This window comes from Silurus meridionalis, chromosome 11 (assembly GCF_014805685.1).
Source record: "Silurus meridionalis isolate SWU-2019-XX chromosome 11, ASM1480568v1, whole genome shotgun sequence".
In the NCBI taxonomy this organism is placed as follows: domain Eukaryota; kingdom Metazoa; phylum Chordata; class Actinopteri; order Siluriformes; family Siluridae; genus Silurus; species Silurus meridionalis.
In genome coordinates, this window is record NC_060894.1 from 14,028,186 (window position 1) to 14,051,736 (window position 23,551).

At 35.6% G+C, this 23,551-nt stretch overlaps 2 protein-coding genes across 8 annotated transcripts in view; one reads left to right on the forward strand and one right to left on the reverse strand.

The window, feature by feature from the left end:
- synj1 (synaptojanin 1) overlaps window positions 1-13,996 on the reverse strand; it is a 37,002-nt gene extending 23,006 nt beyond the window's left edge. For 5 of the 7 annotated variants that reach the window (XM_046860826.1, XM_046860827.1, XM_046860828.1 and 2 more), the window contains exons 1-10: window positions 10,042-10,195; window positions 9,589-9,675; window positions 9,010-9,277; window positions 7,165-7,390; window positions 6,247-6,330; window positions 4,412-4,473; window positions 3,678-3,769; window positions 2,177-2,357; window positions 1,749-1,830; window positions 1,427-1,579 (exon numbers count right to left, since the gene is read on the reverse strand). In XM_046860826.1, coding sequence (XP_046716782.1) covers window positions 1,427-1,579; window positions 1,749-1,830; window positions 2,177-2,357; window positions 3,678-3,769; window positions 4,412-4,473; window positions 6,247-6,330; window positions 7,165-7,390; window positions 9,010-9,277; window positions 9,589-9,675; window positions 10,042-10,165 — 1,359 coding nt within the window. In that variant the 5' untranslated portion in view covers window positions 10,166-10,195. Of the gene's footprint in view, window positions 1-1,426; window positions 1,580-1,748; window positions 1,831-2,176; window positions 2,358-3,677; window positions 3,770-4,411; window positions 4,474-6,246; window positions 6,331-7,164; window positions 7,391-9,009; window positions 9,278-9,588; window positions 9,676-10,041; window positions 10,196-13,592; window positions 13,667-13,882 lie in introns of those variants that run through there. The other 2 variants (XM_046860825.1, XM_046860824.1) reach the window with 2 other exon arrangements.
- Window positions 13,997-14,929: 933 nt separating this feature from the next.
- LOC124393986 (solute carrier family 46 member 3) lies at window positions 14,930-23,346 on the forward strand. The gene is made up of 6 exons (XM_046862082.1): window positions 14,930-15,224; window positions 15,398-15,606; window positions 16,638-17,505; window positions 19,298-19,381; window positions 19,582-19,738; window positions 22,443-23,346. The coding sequence occupies exons 2-6, from the start codon at window positions 15,415-15,417 to the stop codon at window positions 22,537-22,539; spliced, it is 1,398 nt and encodes a 465-aa protein (XP_046718038.1). The 5' UTR covers window positions 14,930-15,224; window positions 15,398-15,414; the 3' UTR covers window positions 22,540-23,346.
- Window positions 23,347-23,551: the final 205 nt, after the last annotated feature.

Here is a 23,551-nt window from a genome sequence, read left to right on the forward strand (position 1 = left end):
TTGGACCTTAGGCCTCCTCATCCTATAGCATACCTGACATTACTAACACTCTTGTGGCTGAATAAACACAAAACTCTAAAATCTAGTAAAATAGTAGAGTAGTGGTTATTAGAACAACAAATGACGACTAAATGTGGAATGAAATTTTCTAAATGCACATAGAATCTTATGGTCAGGTGTCTACAAACTTATGTCCATATAGTGTATTTAATGATAAGCTCTAGAAAGTTACTGTTTTGATTACATGATTGTGGAGATGTAAGTAAACTGACCCCAACGAAAAGAGAATAAATCTAAGATAACTTCACCACATGTACTGAAAACTGTAGTCATGCAACGAAGATCACCTGCATATCGTGCTGTTAATCAAACAACTAATGCCCTCTGCTCAGCCATTAACAACACAATCACTGCTACTAATAACTAATGGCATTTTTTGATAACTGAAGGACAGTGATTGGCCGAGGTTCCCACAATGAAAAAAACCCATTGCGTCTGAAAATAAATATTCTATTAATACTATTACTACTAATAATCATAAATATTTTTTAAATATACTTCTAATAATTTAAAAGGACAATTATTACAATAAAAATCACAATAATATTTTTCTCCTTCTTCTTCTTCTTATTTTTATTAATCAATCAAAATAAATTAATTTTGTCAAATCACAATATTTACTTTAAACGTTAAACTACGTCAAATCCCCACTCAGTAAACCTGGTCTGTAATAAACACACACCATAGAGGTGCCATGGAAAGTGTATCAGATGTGATAGCAGCAGTTTCACTTTAATTTAACTTTGTTATTTTAAATGAAATCATGTAGGACCGCTACCATCTCAGCCAATCCGTGTCAATATTCTTTCATAAAACAAACTGTCAGTGCAAACACTAACACCTCAATCTTAACTTGGGAATTAGGAATTTAGGAATGCTTTAAGAATGCCTTTGTTTATCTGTGTAAAGCTGCTTTGAGACAATGTTCATTATTAAAAGCAGTATACAAATAAAAAGTAATAAAAATGAATTGAATTGATGTAAATGCTATTTTTTAAATAGGTTTTAAGGAGTAACTCTTGGACAGAAAAGTTTAGCGACACTTACTGGATGCCTTAGTGGCAAGTTAACAGTATCTGCGAATCCTGCACTACATACACACATATACAGAAACAAAAGCACAGAAGAAAGACGTAGGCCCGCATGGCTCACTTGTGAACTTACCAGAGAGGTAGAGAAGTTTCCAGAGGAAAGCAGAAGACAATAGCACACATACAGGAGTTAAGAGACAGACAAAGGTCCAGAGTGGTGTAAAAGAGGACATACAGCTTATATCAGGGCCTTTATGCAAAAACTCATTAATGTGTCCAATTTGCATGTACAGTGAATGTGATCAGTTTAACCTATTCCTCTGAAAGGTGTGTACCTTAGCCTTGCCATCCAGAGCACCTGTGCCAGCATAGATCTTGCTGACCGAGTCTCCATTGACCGACCACATGGTTCGGAAGACCTCCTGAAAGCGTGCCACCAGCTGGGGCTTCTCTGTAAGTCCCATTGCTTCAAGCTGCTTAGGCAACATCTGGGCAAAAAAGAGAAAAAAATAAATAATCAGTAATATGGATATTGGGACGAACCAGCAAGATCATAGCACTGGCATTTCCACATCCCAGGTAAATCATGGTTATTTTTAATTTAAATGGAAAGAAATGGTGGTGTGGATTGCTTAATAAATTGCTATATTAACAAACCTCAAGAGAAAAAAAGGCTTGGACACTATTTGTCCTGTCCAAACAGTCCAGACAGTTGACTCGAAGAGTCCCAGTCTGACATCTAGGAAGAAAAATAGATTACATTTAACATTTGAGCTTGCCAAATTGTAATTCCAAAGAAGATAAAAAAAAAAACCCTAAATGACCCCCCATTAGGGGTCGCCACAGCGGACCATCAGCATGTTTGATTTGGCACATGTTTTTGCGCTGGATGCCCTTCCTAATGCAACCCTCCCCATTTATCCGGGCTTGGGACCGGCACTAAGGCTTGTGCATTTTTAATGGCTGGGGTTGGTTCCCTGACCGAGGATCGAACCTGGGCCGCAGCGGTGAGAGCGCCGCATCCTAACCACTAAACCACCAGGGAACCTTATGGAAACCCTTTAAACAAGAGTGTATAAACATACCTTTCAATTCCAGTCTCAGCAGAATAATAGAAGAAGCCACATTCGTCCAGGAACTTGCTGATCTGTGGTTTTAGCACAGTCAGCAGTTTCTCCGTCCTCCCACCCTTCACCATTTGGTGGTAGTCGAAGTTGATCATCTTTACAGAATTTGCGTGCTCGGACGCTTTCAGGTGACTCTGGATGGATCCAATGGACATGAGTTATCAAAACTTAGACTAATAAGACTTCAAACACATTTAGAGAAAAACAAAAACAAACAAAAAAAGCACTCTCCAGAACCCCAACCACAAATATAAAATACATGCTTGAATGCAAGTTTATTCTATGATTTGATAGATTACATGCAACTATCTAAATAATAATAATAGGCAAATTATAATTGCATATATCCTATATTAATTTAGATTCTTCACCTCATATTTTTATAATGCTGCATCTGACATTTACTGCCTGGTTATAAGAAGAGTCACCACCCTCACAAATTGGTAAACGCTCCACTGGATCCTTCAGGGTTTAATATGTTTCAGCTACAACAAGTTATTTGACTCTACCTAATGCCGTGAGTAGCTTTGCATTTCTTACGCAAGCATATTGGAAGATATATCCTGTGGCCATGGAAGAGATCTTACACAAAGATGTTTTAAAATGGTCAAACAATTGGCCTGCATTAAGCAAAGAAACACTATATGCTTAAACTATAAGTATTGGGCTAAGAACTGTCTAACACATTATTGAAAAACAACAGTAGAAATCATGTATAATAGTAAAATCATTTTTACACATACAGCACAAAAAGAACTCAAGGAATTAAAGGGACTAAAAAGCTGTGTGACCTTACGAATGCTTTATTAGTAAGGCTAATTGGGGAAAAGCTTCAATTTGCTAAGGAAGATTGGACACTTGGAAGCAATAAGGTCATGTGGTCTAATGCGTCCAGATTTATTCTTTTCCGAGTAATGGGTGCATCAGTGCGAGAAGAAACGCAATGTAGATGTACCCATCAAATCTAGTGTCTACCGCACAAGCCTGAATATACTGAATACACAAGTTTTTCAATCATTTAATTTCTTGTTTCCTGGTGGCATGGGCATATTCCAAAATGCCAATAATAGGATTAATTAAGTTCAAATTGTCAAAAAGAGGTTTAGGTAGCATGTGACATCATTTTCCCCACATGGTTTGGCCCCACTAAGAAATTAACCCCATTGACAATCTTTGGGATGTACTGGAGAAGACTTGGACAATGGTCCGTCAAAGCAAAAGGAGGTTCAAGTAGTGTGTGTGTGTGCGTGCATGTGTATATATACATACACGTGCATGTGTATGTATACATTCTATATATATATATATATATATATATATATATATATATATATATATATATATATATATAGAGAGAGAGAGAGAGAGAGAGAGAGAGAGAGAGAGAGAGAGAGAGAGAGAGAGAAATGGAATATTATTTCATACAATAACAGGAAAGAAAAAGCAATAGCTAACCTGAATGCCTTGCTAAGCATGTGCTCCCCCTCCTTCATCCCCAGCAGGTTAATGATCAATTGTTTAGCATAGAGCCTCCTCAGAGCTGTAAAATGCCTAAAAAAAAAAAAAAAAAAAAATCACATGACCGAATACAATTTGATGTTTAGGTTTAATTAGGAGCAGCTGAGTAGCAAAAACAGCCTAAGCGATAAAATATAGACAAATCAATAAATGTTAATTTCAATCAAAAGACAAATAGGAAAAGGTGCGTAAAAAAGTAATGATAATTATGGTACTCAAAATACCAAAAATGGATCAGGTAGTAAGACTAAATTGCAGATAAGAATAGAAAAATAATCCAAACTAAATGATAAATAACAAACTAAATAACAATAAAAAAGCTTATTAAGGCATGTAAAGCATTAATGTGTGTTGTAAAAGTGCCTAATTGGAGTAATACAGATTTTGCCATTTCTAACATGATTAGATCTCATGTGGTCAAATGAAAAAATAAAAAAAGTCCCTGCAATAGAAACATTTAAAAAATATTTTTAATTCCTTGTTTTTGGATACTTAGACAAAGATACTAAAATGTAGGCTGTTGCCTGGCAGTATAAGTTACAGTACAAAGTTATGCTTCTCTTTATTGCTGGAAATGCTAAAGGGCGTATTTCCTCATTTGACATTGACGGTACAATGATGTCATCGTGCGACTGTGCCGCAGTGTTCCAGCAGAGAGCAGCATGTGTTAATTACCTCTCAAAAGCCGGTGCATTGGCCTCAAATCCACGGGACAGCTTGACTCGATGGGAACCAACCTTTATATATGGCCGAAGCACAAAAAGAAGCAGAGCACACATAACGTTAATAAGGAATATCAAAAGGACACAGAAAAAAGACAGAATCAAAAGAAAGTTGGACCAAAGCGAAACAAAGGCGAAATGTCAGGCTAGTTATATTTGCGTGTGTGGGAAATTTTCTTCTATGGAGAAAGAGACACATTCACCAGTTCACCAGCTTGCTGAATGACAGCCTCAAAATGCCAAAAAGAGACAAAGCACATACTATAATATACACCAACATACACACAGAAATCAGAAATAGTCACTGCTGATTCTCTTCCCAAAATTGCTTCAGTGAAACAATGATCCCACAAACAAAACAAAGCTGCATGATATTAAATCCTTTAAACCACCTCCCTGTTTCTAATGATTGTTTTCAGTTTTAAACCTACTGCGTTTTGTAAACTAAACTATTATCATATTTAGTCACATGGTAAAAGCTACACCAGAACCTTCAATAACAATTCAACTGCTGCTGTTACTGGGACAAGTAAAAATCTTAAGATTTGAATGCATAACAGCATAACAAATTAACATATATACTAATCGCCCACTTTTTTACAAATACCTGTAAGCTTATGCATTTATCTAATCAGCCATTATGTTGTAGCAGCACAACAATATATCATCATTCATATATAGCTAATGTTCACATCCAACATCAGAATGTAGAAAAAGTGTCATATCTGTGACTTTCATGGTGGATGGATGCTGGTCCCGGAATGGGTCGTTTGAATATTTCTGAAACTGCTAATTTCCTGTGAATTTAGAGACTGTTCTTTGTGGAAAAACCCTGGAGATCAGCAGCTAAAATGGAGTGAAATAGTCAAATCAGCCTTTTAGATACTAAAAGATTGTACAGCATCCCCATTTGGTAACTCTTAAAACATCACTCTTTGAAGGTGTTGTGTTGTCGTTCATATTCATGATATGTGCCAATAATTAAATACGTGGCTGTATTATATTACAGAGAGATAATTAAATAGGACTACTATTTCCAAGCATGCTTTGTGTTTGGTGAAAACAGTGACTGGAATGAACTTGGTGTTAGTTTACCATTGTCATTTAGCATGACTGAGTAACCTTCCTGTAAGCATGTCCTCTCTGTGCAGGTTTCTCTTATAAATACTTAATGCTATCTACAAGCCAAATCCAAAGCATCTCAGGTTACTCTTGGATTCTTTGAAAAAACACATCATGCTTCTTATATATGCTTGCAGTTATAAACAATGGACCAACACAGGATCAGAATTTGAGCAAGAAAAAAGGCAGAAGTAAAAGATGCCCTCCCCAAATTCCCACTGAAATAGCACATGTAAAGCCATGACCTCTCAATGTCAGTGGAAATGCATTATTATATTTAATATTTAAAGACTGGACACCTAATAAATGTAACACTATTTGAATGCTTTCCACTAAACTAATTTGTCTAATTATAAAGATATATAGATAAACATACATTTTACCACTGACATTGCACAAAAAGCAAATGTTTATAGACCATACACCAAGTCGAATATGGAACCAAGCTTGAAAATACCAGTTTGCCTTTTGTGTCCTTCCTGTTTGTGCCTAAATGTGAAAAAATCCCCTGGACAGAATTATTCCAACAACATGAACAAGGTGGTCAATGTCTGCAGTGAGTCAGTGACCTTTACTGAATTTATTCAGTAGTAATTTATTAGCCTGAAATCCTATTTTAGGTGGAACATGACACATTAGTGGCATGCAAATTGTCCATGTACTTACCTGTATACCTGGCTGCTCCCAGAACAATGGTATAGACCCACGGATTTGAATGAAAGAAGAGACTTTATCATCTAGGAAAATAACCTGCAGGTAGAACAAACAATTTACACATAATTACAAATTAAATTGTCTGTGGGTTTTTTTTTTTTTTGAGATACAGGTATGTTCCTTTTGTTTATATGCAACAAACTAGGTAATTTGACAGTATGAAGATTTACTTTGATCAGCAAATATATAAATGTACAGATATTAAACTTTATTTTCATTGAAAAACTTTAGCATTAATAACAGCTTCATACACTCGTGTCATCCGGACAGTTAGTTCCTCAAACATTCAGCTGAAATACTTTGTCATGTCTCTTGTCAAACTTGCTGTTTTCTTTGCTAGTTAGACATTGAGATGATAAATAACCCTCTAACCTACTGTTTGCTCTCTAAAGAACACTTACAGAGCTTGGACATATGCTTCAGGTAAAAAGTTGGTTCTAATTAGCTGCAGTCCAGATTAAACTGCATGGTGCTAAAGTATTAAAAAGTAACCACGTTGTTTACCAGGAAGTCTCCAACCTTCCCTGCTCCAAAACAACCCCAAACCATTTAGCTTTCACCTCTATGTTTGACTGTGGATGTGAGGCAATCTGATAACCTCTTTTCTTTTGTTCTCCATCTTACATAAGCTTTTTGGTTAGAGCCAAAAATGTCAGATTGTTACTCCGCTTCAACTTTCTTAGTCATCAATTGTCCAATTCTTATGTGTTTTGCCCTTTATCTAGTTTGCTTCATATAAACTAAAGAAAAATGTTTGTCTCAAAAGACAAGATGAGTGTCCAAACATTTTGACAGGAACTGTACAAACATATGTTAACTTATACTTAATAAAGAAGGTGTAATACCCACGACAAAATCAAAATAGCCCACCTGTTCGGTCTCCACAAAGTTGGCCACCTGGCCATCATCGTTAGTGCCACGCACATTGAAACGTGTGCCTGCCCTCTCAGAGCTGAGGCGAGAGATGACACAGGCTTTTGCTTGCTTGTGGCCAGCGTAGATGGTACGGATCTCCACTCCACCACACATCAGCCTCAAGAGCCAGTCATCACAGTTCACACCATAATGCTTTAGGTGCAGATGCAAGGATTGATTCCTAATTCAGTTGAACAAAATACATAATTAGTTACATGAAATAAATAATTAAAATAAAAATTGAATTACCCTCCAAAAGTACCAAAATGACAATGCCTATTCTTTTTTTTTTTTTTTTGCTGTTTATTGAGACATTTGGTTTTGAGATCAAAATATGATAATATACATATTGACATACAGGTGTGTTAAACTTGTAAAAGAGGTGTATAACATAGAAACTTTGGTGGCAAACACTGCAATTTCTTTTAGGTAAACAGAATTTCAAAGTATATTAAACTAAAATACTATTTACTATTTAGTTGAATATCCTTTGCTAACTTCATCAAGTCAGCATCCAATTGCTATCAACAAACTGTTGAATTCTAACTTCAGTCGTCAGTGGGTAAAATGCCTCATTATGAAGTTCCTCCAAATTAAATTTCTCTGTAATTTGTAGATGCAACATTTCTGTAGATTTTTGAATTTATTCTGTTGGTAATATAATGAGGTACAGCATCAATAATCATTAGTATTTCATTTTCGAAAGCAGCCATAGAATCCCAAGCCATGACACTGTGATCCTTTCTTTCTTCACACTTTGGTTAGTCTTTTTTTTTCAGAACTTTTAAGGCAAATTCCAAACTGGACTTCTTACTGTGGATGAGTGGTGAGTATCTTATGGTATGGCCTCTATTTTTCTGTTTTCATGTCTGGTTACACACCAGTGGTTTCTTCTTTTTCAAGACTTTCCAAATTGCTGTATTGGCTATGTTTAATGCATGTCTAATGGTTCCATGGATGGATTTTTCCTCTTTTCTCATCATTAAAATGGCTTGCTTTTCTCGAGTGGACAGCTCTCCAGTTTTCAATGGTAAAACCCAGGAATCGAACCAAGAATAGACACCTGTCAGTCCAATGTTCCAATATTTAAAAAAATGTATGGGTTCAAAACAAAGGTTCATCTCATGTTCATCTTGTAATCACAAACTCAAATGATATTGCAAAACAAAGAAAAAATAATTGGCCATGTTGCTACAATACATTAAAAGAAGCCAGTATAAAGATTCCCTTTAATCTAAGACAAACCAACCAACCAACTAATGCAACAAAACAAAGATTCAAGGTTTTAGAGCTATTTGCATGATGGAAGCGTTCAAAAAATCATTAAGATAAAGAACAGACTGTGTTTGTATTTGGCCTGTAAGTCAGGAAGTGAAGAACTGATGTCAGCAAGTTAACTTTAGGATAGTTTAAAAAAAAAGGAAACAAATTTAAGAGAACTGTGTTCAGGCAGTGCTTTCTGCAGACAAGCTGTGGCAAGAACAAGAAAATAGCAATGAAGAATTTCTAAATGTCTAGTTCTGAGTGTCACTTGTGTAAAGATTTAGGCTCTGACACATTCAAAAGAGTCACTGAACCTTATCTGCTAAGGTGTGGTGGAAAATGTTGTCCAAGTAATCTAACAGAACATGCAAATACAAACCACACCCAGGAAACCATTTACTTAATGTCTACGCATTTTCTGTACTATTCAGGCCAATGCACATGGGCTATTTTTACCACTGTCGTTTAGAAAACAACTAAACCTTCAAGCAAAGTTCATGATTTTATATCTCCAGTTCATGAAACCGCTGAACATACCAGAAGAAACGATTGTCTGAAGTGTCTTCTCGGATCCTGCGGTGTGCGTTCAGACTCAGGTCGATACTCACTCCGGTGGACGACCAGGCGAAATAAAAGTTGCCAGAGTTTAGCACCTTTCGCACTTCTGCAATCCTGTCCTCATCAGAAGGATCATTCTTCAGGGAGATGAAATCTGTGGCAGTGACCCTGAACACTTCTGAATCCTGCACTTTTCCCACTGAACTGCACCCGGTCACTAACACCAAACTATGCAGCATGGAGTCTCCTAATTGTATGTACAAAAATAAGAAAAGAAACAGTTCTGTTGCCAGTCAACATCAAGAAAATAGGCACTGAAAAATGCCCGGATCAAATATCACTGGATTATAAATAATCACAAACAATGGCCTCTTTAGTTTTTTTTTTTGGTCCATTGGTCTTTTTTTTTGTCAGTAATATCCTAAAAAGAAATCCCAAAAAGCATGATGATTTTAATAATTAAAACAGGAAAGCAAATATCTTCATAAAAACTGACTACTTTCTGTAGTGCTTTAAGTTTTTCTGGTCCAGTTAATCCAGAAGACTGTCCTCACTCACCAAGGTTAAGCCGAAGAACTCCAAGAATGCCATAAGCATCCAGCATCTTGGTGTAAGTGTTCTTCACAGCTTCTTTCTCTGCAGCCGCTGAAAATTAAAATGAACAGCAATAGGGAAGTAGAAGCACAGTGGTTAAGATGTTTGACTTTGGACCAGAAGGTTGTGAGTTTAAATCCCAACACCTCAGCTCAGTGTATAAAACTGAGAAAAGTGCGAATTGCTCTGGATAAAAGCATCAGCCAAATGATAACAGATGGCAACATAGAATTTTACAGTCTTTAGTGAATAACACAACCTACATTTTAAATCATCAGTGTAAGTGTCAAAATTACTCATTTTGGAATATATTTTCAATGCATCTTTTTTTTGTAATAAAAGAATTAGATCATGGTAAATCAAACTGTGTCTCCACACTCGGCATGCAGAGTTTGTGGTGATGAAACATTCGCTTACACAGAACAGCCACAGCTCCAGACTCAAACATCAAGCATTCGTCACGATTCCTGGTTTCTACAATTACGCTGTAAGGTGGCGGGTCCAGTTTGTGATAAACGCGATATCCTTTACTGAACGCCATGGCTGATGGTTGACACAACTGGATTCAAACCTGTTAATCAGAAACAGTGACATCTGAGATGGAATGTATGAGATCTTATCCGAATGATGGCTGCCATTTTCTTTTCTCTTCAAAAACAGACAGACATTCTTAAAATGTACTTTATACAAAAAACAATAAAAAAATCATTAGTCCGAATATTTTCACATATGAGATTTAGCATGACTGATACAGACGAATATATCACAGCCAAGCCCACACAGAGATAAATACCCAATAGGTTGTCATTACCCTGTGACAATAACTTTTACACTTCCTCTAATGGGAAACAAGTATTCTGTTCTTCATTACTTCTGTTTCTACTAAATAACCAGCTAAATAACAACTGTATGGTCCTCACCCATTTCTATAAATAAATATATAGGCAGTTTATCCTACAAAATGTAAACCAATATTCAGAAGCCAGAATCATTGAGAATAAATAATACCTTGTTAATATGTTAATGTCATCTGTTACCAGAAATTATGACAAGCTCAATAGAAGCAGACCTTCTGGCAGTTTGGTGTTCTAGAGCATTCGAGCTCTTGTGTGTTTCTGCACCATGCCAAGAAGAAAGGACATCAGGCATGACCTCAGAGAAGCAATTGTTGCTGCTCATCAGTATGTGAAGGGTTACACACTGAAATTCACCATTTTACAGTGAGAATGATTCTTTACAAGGAGACAGTCCTTTAGAAAGCTGCCAGTCTTTACAGGAGTGGGTGACCCAGCAAAATCAATCCAAAGGTCAGACTGTAGAATGCTCAGAGATATAAAGAAGTCCTCAAAAGCTACATCATTTGACTTACAGGCCTCTAAAACCCATTCAATTCAATCATATGCCCATTATTAATCAGAAAAGGACTGCAGAATTAAGGCTTTCATGATAAGGTGTCTAAAATAAAGCATTTTCTCTCCAAAAAGAATAAGGCAGCATGATTAGGTTTGGAAAATTGTACTTAAACAAACCACAACGGTCCTAAATCAATGTCTATGTCCATAATACCAAGGTGGAAATGTTGGGTCATCAAACATTGCCTAATGCTCTTCCTACCAACTGTCAAGCATGGTACTGAAAAATGATTATTTGGGCTTGCCTTGCAGTCACAGGACCTGGGAAACTTATAGTCATTAAGAAAATAAAGATAAGAAAAAAGATAATAAAGAGATAATAAAAGCTGCAAAATTCAGATAATAAAGAACTCCATCTTTGGCCACAATATTCTTGAGACTTTAAGCCATTTTTTCAGCAACTTAATCTTGCCTGCAATTGTGTTACACAACATGACAATCATCCTAAGCACAATCCTATTGAAAAAGGGGTGAAATGAGCTGTGCTTTTACGGTCCTCATACAACAAACTGAAGCAATGTTGGAAAGAAGAGCAGGCCATAATTTCTCCAAAACAATGTGCGAGACAGATAATTTCCTCCTGAAAACTGCTAAAGGTGGCTTTGCATGCTACAGAATTAAAGGATGTGACTGATTTTTTTTTTCCAGCTGGATTCTAAATATTAGATAAGTTTTTGGACAAAATGAGTACAAAATTAAATCTGTTATCTTGTTTTTGCCTATTTAAGTTATGAGAACCAAACAATGTTTATTTAGGTCTTAATTTGTTAAAACATAGCGTCGAAAGAGGGTGTATTATAGAATACATACTGCTAACAGTAGATATCTATTATTTATATCTATATCTATATCAATTTGCCCACACAGAATCTATTTGCACACTTCAAATTGCACATTTTTCTTGGTCCATTGGTCTTTTTGATATCAATCATATTGATAATGCACATATTCATAAATGTCTTGTGATTTTAATGATACCCTGTTCATACTTCCACTGATCTACAGATGTGTACCAGACTGCATTGATCCTTAGAGTTGCAGTGTATGCTCATCTTTTGTACCTTTAATATATAAACGTACATAGAAATGTGCATATAGCATGTTTAATAAAATACATTTAATGTACATAATTCAATCACAATTACCTTTTAAAGTAAAGCTTTAAATGTACATTATGTAACAATGCACATTTCTTCCTACTGATCTAATTTCTTCCTGAGAAAGACTAAGAACCCTTTACGTTTGTTGTTCTGAACAGAATAAAGATTCATGAAGTTACTGAGCAACTCAAAAACCATGAGGATGAATTTGGACTGTAATAACTATAAACAGCCTTCTACAGTGACTTAACTCTGCAATGTGCATGGACAGTTCTACATTTAAGGCCCCATCACTGATAAAATGATGAAACTATAATGAATACACATTCTGTGCCACCCAGATGAGGAAGGTTCCTCTTTGAGTCTGGTTCTTCTCAAGGTTTCATCCTCATATTTGACTCTGTTTTCACTGTTTTGCTCATTAGGGATATACCTATGAGGGGGTTATTGTCCTGATCTAAGCTCAGTACAGGGGATTAGGACCTGGTCTAAGCCTGGTCTCTGTACTGGGCCTGATGTTCACTGTAGCTCGACACACACAGATCCAGCAGGTGAACAAACACATTCAAAGAGCTGTCATCTCAAGCATCCTCATAGCAGGGAATTTTCCTTAGGATCTATTGATCAGTCTTTCATCAGATCACTAAAACTAGATGAGATATCATGACTCGTGTCAGAACGCAAACAGGGTTTATTTGACCACGTCAAGTAAAAATACCGCTATTAATATTCAGTGGCGTGTGCGTGTGGATTTACAGCACGATCAATGATTACACCTTGAATTTATTTGTATACGATTCAGAAATATCATAAATGCTGCTGCTGCAATCTGATAAATAATCACATTTCAGGGTAGGAAACGGTCAAGCCGGTGAAATCATGATAAAGCAGTCTGTATTAGCGGTGCAGCAGGAAGCTAGCATGTCAATATTCTAACCTTACTAAGAGATAACTAAATTACTAGATAAATAAACTGAACACAGCGGTTTAGGAAGTGAGATTATTTTAGTATACGCAGGTTTTGGACATATTAACTGTGAGTGAGGTCTTTGATATTCATTTTAATAGGCTTCTATCCGTATTATTTTTTTCCAGTTGTTTGTAAATAGGGCAGAAAGCTTAGCTCGATTTGCTAGCTTATATTCTCTTCCGGTTAGACGACCACCGATCGAATGAATTAGGTTAGGTTATCTGCTGCTGCTGCAAAAAAGAGCTAATATTACCGAGAAATCAATCAGCAGTGTGGGATTTCTGAGAGTCAGGCCAATCTCTCCCTGAAAACGCACTACTGAACCTCTTCTGCACGATCCATTCACCCTACACCAACACATTAAGCTTTTTTTCCCCCAACATGTCAGCCCCGATCCTCCCCACCAACAGCGTTTATAACACATTCACGACTCACGACATTCAGATTTAGTGCAAACATGAAATATATAACGATCAGCTTCTCTACCTGCCAATGTTGTGCCACCACCCGCTCCGAAATCGTGTCCGGTTAGTGACAACTAATGAATCGGCTCATTGAATCGACTCTTTTAGGTAAAACGACAAGAGTCGACTCGCAAAGATGAACCGCCCAGGTTTATTTAATAGACAATGCTGTCACTCTAGGGTAAAGGCTTCTATTAAGACCTCTTTTCAACATCTAAACCGTGTGTAAGAGTGACAGAAAGAGTTCACTGTGTATTGGCGTGTGTGTTCTACAAGTTTACAGAGAAGTATATTAGACAAAGTGATTATTACCTTAAATGGCTGTGAATAATTCTTTTTGTTCGAGCACGGACACAACACATCGATATTTTATTCACTAGAAGGTAGAGTAAGATTTTATTTAAAAAAATAAAAATAAAATATGGACCTTTTTAATTATTTTTTTGCCTGAAAAGTCGACTCTTGTTTGAGATCAGACACAGCAAAGAGCCAGATTTCCCGGCCCCGGTGGTTGGACGGTTGGACTATTTGACTACAGAAACTCCTCCCTCCAAAAAACGCGTGTTTTGTGACATCATTTCCGCCCACAGCATCCTAACGATCATACTGTAGTGTGGGATACAATATACTGTATTTGGTGTGCGAGCAGCTCTTATAATAATCATCGATACAAGGATCCAGGAGTTTCACTTTTTTAATGTATAGAATAGCGACCGGATCAGCGACAAATAGAGATAAAAATATAAACATTAAAAAACAAACATTATGTAAAACGAATGGCATGCAAGTAATCAGGACAAATATAATTTAAACAAGCGCAATCAGGGATTTTTTTTATTATTTGTAAAAAAAAAAAAAAAAAAAAAAAAATTAATATACGCTTTAAAAAAAACAACAAATTATTAATTTACTGTTGCTGTGTAAAAGACCAAGAGATGTTGAGTACCTCCATTCCAGTGCCATTGGGGGGCAGCAACTGCTTTACCTATCATAGATACATAAATACAGTACTGGTAAATAATAATAATAATAATAATAATAATAATAATAATAATAATAATAATAATAATAAAATAGAGGTCTCGTTTCACACATTGACTTTGTCCTAACTGTGACAGATTGACTGACAGGTGGCCCTGCTCCATGAGGGCTGACTGACAATGGGATTTTTTTTTTTTAAATAAAAAAAAAATCCTGTTTACAATAACTATACCAATTGATAAAAACTACAATCCAAATACAATATAATACCAAATTTTAAGCATAAAATATAGTTGATGGTTATTATGCTAAATTATCATTTTAATATTAGGTAGTAATTTGATTAAATTATTTACTTAATGTTGCTACATATTGCATTAATTTTGTCTCCACTACATTTCTATAGTTTTTGAAGGTCACAAAGTTAGATAGTAATAAATTGGTTATTGATACAAGAATAGGTTGAGCAGAAGGAGACAAGAAGCGCTTCTCCCCGCCCATGAATATGATTGGCTCAGGATAATTGTCCAATGAGATTCCAGGATGTACCGAAAACAGGAACAGTTTAGTATCAGCCAACACACAAGACTGTCAATTCGTAACCAACAGCAGTATGGTTTATGGTTTATGACAGAGTCGTAATCTTTGTCTGTGTCTACTTTATCAGACGGAGGTAAACTTTTGACTAGTGTGATTGAAATGGAGTTGGTAGTAATATGTATCTGACGATTAAGTTGAACCTCTTAATAATACACCATTTCAGGATTTGAGTGTTAACTCAAATTACATTTTGGTTTCGGACGGAGCTTAATGTAATGTTCATGGGATGTGTTGTCTCTTTTGCAGTTCCAGGGTCTGTCGGGATGAAGGGCTTGTATTTGGTGGAGCCGGTGGTGGCTGTGTACGCGTTTGCCATTTTTATGGTGTATCCTCTGGTGCAGCAGTATGTGTACCGCCGTCTGTGGCAGCAGATCACCAACACGTCCTACCCGGTAATGGACACTTCATCCCAGTGCGACACGAACCACTCCAGCAACCTCTCCAGCCAGTATGAAGTAAGTCTTCAGTCATGCAAATGGTTGTTCCTGTATGTGTTTGCAAGCTTTTGCATTTGTTAACAAGTTTAATCTTCCCTAAAACTAATGCACACATGTTTAGGTTTAAATATATCCAATGTGCTTTGTGATTCAGATGGCAATGTATTGGTTGATGTGGTAATCCTGGTTTTCCTGGAGAATTGTGCTACACTGACATCAGGATGTTGCAAATGCAGCTGGTGTTTAATCAGAGGAAAAAAATACAAGTCGGTCAGCTGTTGGGTCCCAAAAATAAAACATCAAGAGCTCCTTTCCTCCATTTTCTAGTAATCTTTAATGTCACAATTTACCCAAAATCCAGTTTAAAATCAAATACAAGATAAAAACATGATTGTTTTGATGGTGGTACTGTTGCGAAAGATGATTTGAGCAGAGCATAGACTTCCAGTTCATGCTGAATCACTCTCTTTAGGTATGACTGTAACTGAAGGTAAAAAAAGGAGAAGTGTTTAAACTAAATAGTCAACTTTATGTTAATTTCAAAATGAATCTTGAACAGCAGAAAAAGGTCACTAATTAAAAATAAGTTCAAGGGGGATTTTTCTTTAAAAGGTCCTATGTACTGACGGCGAGAAGGATATTTGTATTTTATATATATAAATATATATATATATATATATATATATATATATATATATATATATATATATATATATATACATATATATATATATATATATATATATATATATATATATATACATATATATATATATATATATATATATATATATATATATATACATACACATACACACACACACACATGTTGTTATTATTATAATGTCAAAATATGACCTCTTTCAGTAACTTCTGCATTCTGCTTCCTCTTTTCTCTTTCTGTTTTTTCTTCATGTACCATGACTAACACCAAAATGGTTAGCATTGCTTTCTGCCTCATGTGTTTACCCTCTAGGTTGATTTACATGGTTAGAGTTTTGTAATTCTACAGTAATTATTTTTCAGCTGTACTTTTTGTATTTTCCCAGGAAGTGCAAAAAGCAGCATCGCTGTTCTCCATGTACTCAGAACTTTTCTCCATGATCCCCAGTCTCCCTATGACCCTTGTCCTTGTGGCTTATAGTGACCAGCGTGGACGTAAAATCACCATCATTCTTCCTCTCATAGGCTCTTTGGTCTACTGCTTGTGCCTTCTAGCAGTGTCCATCTTTGAGCTTAACCTCTACCTGCTAATCGCAGCATCCATATTCAGCTCCCTCTTTGGTGGCATTGGCACTATCCTGGGTGGTTGTTTCTCCTACGTGGCTGACTTGTGTGAGGATGGAAAGCAGAAGATGCTACGGATGGCAGGACTGGACATGATGCTCGGGCTTCTCTCCGGCGTTGCCGTGATCTCCACTGGCTATTTTTTGCATGCCACAGGATTTAACTGGCCCTTTTTCACTGCTGCCATATTCCATGTGCTCAATCTGGTTTATGCAGTGTTTATTCTGGAGGAGAGCAGAGTGATTGACAGCACGAACTGTGCTGAAAACGACCCTCATATTTTGCAGAAGCTTACTCTTGGGATCTACCAACTCTTTGCCCGGGGAAGCAGGAGCAGGAACTGCCTGCTTATACTCTTGATAACCATTTTCTGCTCATTCAGTTTTGTTTACTTTGGAGGCCTGAGTTTGGTCACGCTTTACGAGCTGAATGAACCATTGTGCTGGAATGAAATTCTCATTGGCTATGGCTCGGCTCTGTCCACGGCTGTGTTTGCTGTCAGCTTCGTTGGGGTTTATGTGTTATCATGCTGCCTCTCTGCCCCTAGCATCATCTTCATTGGGATGTTGTCCGTTTTCATTGGCTTAGTGATGATGGCTTTCATCAAAACCACACTTCTGATGTTTCTTGGTAAATTTCACCACAGTTTCTACTTCTACACATATTCAAACAGAGCGAAATAAAAAAAAAGACTTTTTTTTAAATATTTATTACTTTGACAGACATATTTACATAAACAAGTAAGAATACAATGTCAATTGCATTCCATTTTAATTGTAGATTTACTCAGAGGATATTAGAGGAATAAACCCTTAAAGACATGCTCTTATTGAAAAAGAAATTAATAATAAACTTTGGGTCGAAACTTTGGGTCGATAACAGCATGCACTGTGAAGCAGTGTTTGATCTTTGATTCCTTACTTACAGTATTGAGTTTAACACACAACAACACATCAACACATATTAAGGCGCTCCAAACACAAAGTGACTTCAATGATTTATTTTTTATTTTTTCTCAAAATATTACCTTTCTTTAAAGAAGCATTATTAGCATATATCTAATTCCAACAATTTTTCTGGGAGGACCACATCATTTTTCTCTTCTTTTAATGAGGGTTGGGGTGGGGGGTGGGGGGTTCGCTCTGTAATAGAAAAATACATGGGCCGGAGGGATTACCAGTATTATTGCGGAGATTTTATTATGATTTTAAATGCATTTATTTGCCCTAATGCTAGATTAGTTTATTATTTTGTTATACACAGTATATAACAAAAAATTGAACAAAAAAAATAATAAATTGTCCCCGTTTGGCCATTTTGTTGTTGAAATGTTATGTTAAATGTACCATTCTGTTGGTTAGTGGGTAAATCTAACAAATAATTATGCTTTGTTAATAACTAAGGGAAATTTTCAGTTTGAAAGCTAATCTTTAATATCAAATACATACATGATATGAGTAAAACGTATTTAAAATTAAAATGTCAAAATATGTCCCTTCAGAGGGCCGTTCCAAATGGGCTATTGTTTGGCGGACCCCTGATCTAAGTGAACGTTTAAGCCATAAACATCTGCTGTTGATAGAAATAATGCCAGGAAGACATGATAGTTTAAAGCAAAACAGGCCATTTTTTCATTGTTCATGTTTACTCCTTTATCTTTGCTTAAACCAGAAATCCTCTCACATGGCATAAGCAGCTAGACTGAAATGCTGATCAGCAATAAATGACTGTATTTTAACCTCGCCTTGATTTAGCGCTATATGTTATCTATCAAGGACTCAAATATTTTTTTGCCTTTAATGTTCTAAAATTGCATGTTGATTTCAGTCAGCATTGTACATGCATGTTATAGTTATTCTTGAAACAGCTATTATTGCATTACAGCTTAGTATGAAACACAAAGTACTTTTAACATGGTCAAAAGTATGTTCTACCGCTCTCTCCTCGGCAAACCCTGTTTTCATGAAGCTTGCTTTGTGCCCAGGGGCATTGTTATGCTGGAGAAGGTTAGCACTACTTAGTTCTAGTGAATCAAAATCCTAATGCTAATGCATAGAAAGACATTTAATATTGCTGTGTGCTTCCAAATTGTGGCAGACATCTGGGGAGGGACTATATATAAGCATGACGGTCTGCTGTCTGCAAACATTTGCCCATATAGTGCAGTTAAGAATTTTTTTTTTTATCTAAAACTAATGTTTTTTTTTTGCTTTTCCATTGTTTTAGTTTTCTTTATTTTCTTATTGCAATTTGGTGACACTTTTCCAGCCGGCTGTAACAAAGGCCAAAGTGTCCAATTACAATACCTTGCTTTCTTCAATACACAATAATAATAATAATAATAATAATTAATAATAAGCAAAAAATATTACTATAAACTAAAATGTTTTAATTATAATTATTACAATTTTCTTTTCTGTAGTGAGGATTCCCATGCTCCTGGGTATCATGCCATTTCCTGTCATGCGCTCCATAATGTCGAAGATGGTCTCAAAGAGTGAGCAGGGTATGTTTAAACCACTAAACCACTGTTCTGCAACTAAAAACACTTACTCAGCCAAGTTACTGTATCAAGTGCTCTTCTGTCATTCCTGCTTTGTCATATGAACATACACTCAGCCATGCAAAACTCTTATATTTCAAGACATATTCCTGTCCTTTAATGATGTAATTACTTAATCTTTTTTTTTCTTTTGCTTGTTCAAGGTGCACTCTTTGCCTGTGTGACTGCCATTGATAACGTAACAACTACCGTGGCAACTGCAGCATTCAACAGCATCTATGCTGCTACAGTGGGCTGGTTCTCTGGCTTTGCCTTCCTCCTGGCTGGTGTCTTGTGCCTTATTCCCATGAGTCTGCTTGGGTAAGAATTTGGGCATATGGTTTTCTATAGAGTTCATACTTGGAATAAACATGTGTCTTGGGTGATGTGATAAAGGGATTATAAGTGTGAATAGGTTCAGATGCATCTTGTTCCAATCAGACAAACAACGTTTAAAGGCAGTCTGGTACGCATATGGTCATGTAACATTTGTAGTATGTAGTAGTATGCGTCTCTGTGCTTCTGTGCTTTAATTTTCTTTTCTCTCTTGAAATGAATGTGACAAAAATACTGTAGATTTAGGAAACAGGACTTTGCATTTTCCAGTGTCATGTCATGTTAGCAAGAAGCTCGAAAGTGCAAAGTCCTCTGTCCCGATGTTTTTCCCATAGCAGAAATTGTAGTAAATGTTAGGAAGTGCTGAAACTGAAGACTACCCTGTATGTTAAACATCTCCTTACTGGAAGCCTTATTGCATGAAAGACTATATGTTTTTCTTTGAAAACTGGTTTTTAATCTATGGCTATGCTTTAGATTATGGACTATCTGTAATAGTCTTTTTGAATTAGTCATGAAATAATAATAATAGAAGAAATATTTTATATAGGGTAAGTTAAAGCCAGCTATATGGAAGCTTTATTTCAGTTTTATGTGTATCACTTTAAACAACAGACATTGTCAACAAGCAGCTTTATAGAAATACAGAATTATTTCAACTGTATGTGTCCATGATAAGTAGTTCAGAAGGCAACAATGGCAAGAAAAATGGTCTTAAAATAACATATAGAATAAATAATTGAGAGGAACCAGACTCAAGAGGAAACACATTTGCTTCTGGATAGATTCTCTTTTGACTTTTATCTGTGTACTGTAAAGTCGACAGTGTGTTGACAGGATTTTCATGCTATTGTGACTAGGACACTTGGAATAAGCGCACACAGGACAGTCTTTCTAATAGTAGCAGTTCTTGGATAAAATAATATGTATTAGGGTAAAAAACACATCCCTTAACATTAATGGAATATTTTTGACAATTCTTTTGAAACTTTCATTACTTTACCAACTACCATTTTCTTTTATACACTGACAAAAATATTCAGTGGTTCAACAAGCATCAAAACAAAACAGATTTTTTGAGAAAAAAATGAATTATTTGTGATTTAAAAATCGGTACTAATACAATTAATGTGCCCGAATCAGCCACACAATTGAGATATTACTGTAGGTACTGTAAGTTATGGGGTGCAGATAGGTGACATGTAGTACATGAGGTACATGTTCTCACATTGCTATTAGATCCTTTAAAGCCCATGAGTTTGCTGTTGATTTACCAGATGTCCCTTTTTGTACCATATTTTGCTAGGCACTAATCACTGCACAGTGGAAACACCTGACAAGAGCTGCAGTTTTGGAGATGCTCTGAGCCACTTGTCCAGCCATCATAATTTGACCCTTGACAAAGTCGCTCAGAATCTTATGCTCTTCAATTATTTTTGCTTCCAACACATCATCTTCGGAAAAACTGACTGTTCACTTGCTACCTAATATATCCCACCCCTTGACAGTTGCCGTTTTACTGATAATCAATATTATTCATGTAAACTTGTGCTTATCATAACAACTGTCAGTGTTTTTAATGCTATTGCTAATCAGTTTACAGATAGGGATCCAAATTGAACTTGTCTTTCTGTGTTTAATCAACAAGTGCTCACAAAACTAGGGGAAAAAATGACGTCATGTTTACTTGACCCTACTGGACTCTGAATAATGTGAAAATCAATACAGTCTGACCAAAAAAAAAAAAAAAGGACCTTGAGCTTGCTTCATGACTGTACACATTATGTTTCCTTTATACTATGTTTAGAGACAAAGCTCAAATTAAATCAAACACATTAAAAATGGGTTTTATTTCTCACACTTAGAAGTCTCTAAGTATAACAATATATAGAAATATATATATATCCTGACATGGTAGTGTCAGGATAGCATTTGCAGAATTTATGGATCTTATGTGAAGATATGTACAAGTAGAAATTAAAAATAAATAAATTGTTAGAGGAGAAAGCATGGTGCTAGTTGATAAAGTAGTCAGGCTGGATTCTGCTAGGTTTTATGACTGCTCATGTAATGGGGTTTAGGATGTTATCAGTCATTTTGGAGTAATAATGATAAAATAATACATTTCATTTAAATTGATATAAGAAATGATTTTCGACAATGTTTTCCAGGATTAGATTTATGTAGCTAATCTTTATTTTGATCTAGACAGAATTATTTGATGTAATTGATGGCAGTGGTATGATGATTACATATGAACATGAGATTCTGAACATAGCCATGTTCCCAGTTATTCAATAGTTGGCACACTTATGCAACCAGATTATTGTAAAACAAAGAAAATTTCACATTTTCATGTTTATCTTATATTACATTTTTGTTTACATTGTAAAAATCAGCCATTTTAACAGGCATGTGATTCACTGATGCTGATTTGTTTGAAATAATTAAGTAAAAAAAAGAAGGAGCAGATGTTTGATTAACATGGTTTATTTGTGTAACTTTTTTCCTTTTACATCAAGCAGCTTTTGATTAAAATTGTGTGGGTAATAAATAAATGTAAATTGTTGGCCAGAAGAAAGAATTAGTTGAATGCTACCAACGATTATTTAAAACTACATATTTGTAAAGTTAAATACTTACATACCTAGATTAGTTTCACTAATGTTTCACTTCCCCTTTATTTCAGCATTCTTCGATTCTTTGGGCTGGAAAATACTAGTGAAAGCGAGAGTCTCTTGCCACAAGAGGAAACTCAAGAAACGGACAACACACCTGTGGCCTAGAAAAAGAGAAAGCAGCGCTCTCGCACCACTCTGTCTGCATCTGGGTATATTCAGATCAGTGAGCAGTGTACTTTAAACTACATTTTTACCTTTTGCACTTTATATATTACAAAAACCTTGACTTTAGGAATGTAGCAGTTGTGAAATGTAGCAAATGTAAAAATGCTTAATAAGGGAATTCACACAAACATTCCAAATAAGGGTTCCCCAAATATGCACTGTAAGTGTGCTCCAGGTCATGTTATACATTGCAATTTCTGATTTGGTGGAACATATGTGAAGTTTTTAAAAAGGATTTTTATATGGGCCATTTTTTTTCAAATGTTGAGATTTTCTCCAAATGAATATGAAAAAGTATTTTACAGCTGCAGCAATGTATAGAAGAATGAAATGTGTTATAATGTTGGAAATTACCTGATTATTATTAGATTAGATTTATAATTATTATTATTTCCTTGGTATTACAGGTATTTTATTATGAAGTGCCTTTTTATAGTTACATTTGCAAGTAGGCAATATCAGAAGTAGGTCAGTCCAATACAGGGTAAAGGGATTGGATGAGGTATTGTTAATATTTTTTACTGTGGTGATGAGTATTTGTTGATTCAGAAACCTGCCAAAAACCTGTATATTTAGAAACCTGCATGTTTTCAATCATTCTTGCTCTATCAGTGTGTTACTCTATTTTTTCTTTCTTTTTTTTGCCACTAAAGGTTTGGCTGTGTTACAGTAGGTCAAAAATAGGCATTATAGCATCCAAATATAGTTTCTATTCCAGCCCAGGAAATAAAATTTGAATAAATATTATATATCGCAATATTTATTATTAAAACATTCTTGTAGACTTTAAATGAATGAAATGAACATTAAACTAGTCTCTATTTATTCCACTAGGGGGCGAAATAGCAATAAACTCTGAACAATAAACGCAAGCTTTGAATCGTATACAATTGTGTAATAGCTAAACAGATAACTTTGACTCTTAACACTTGGATATTTATGCAGTTACAAA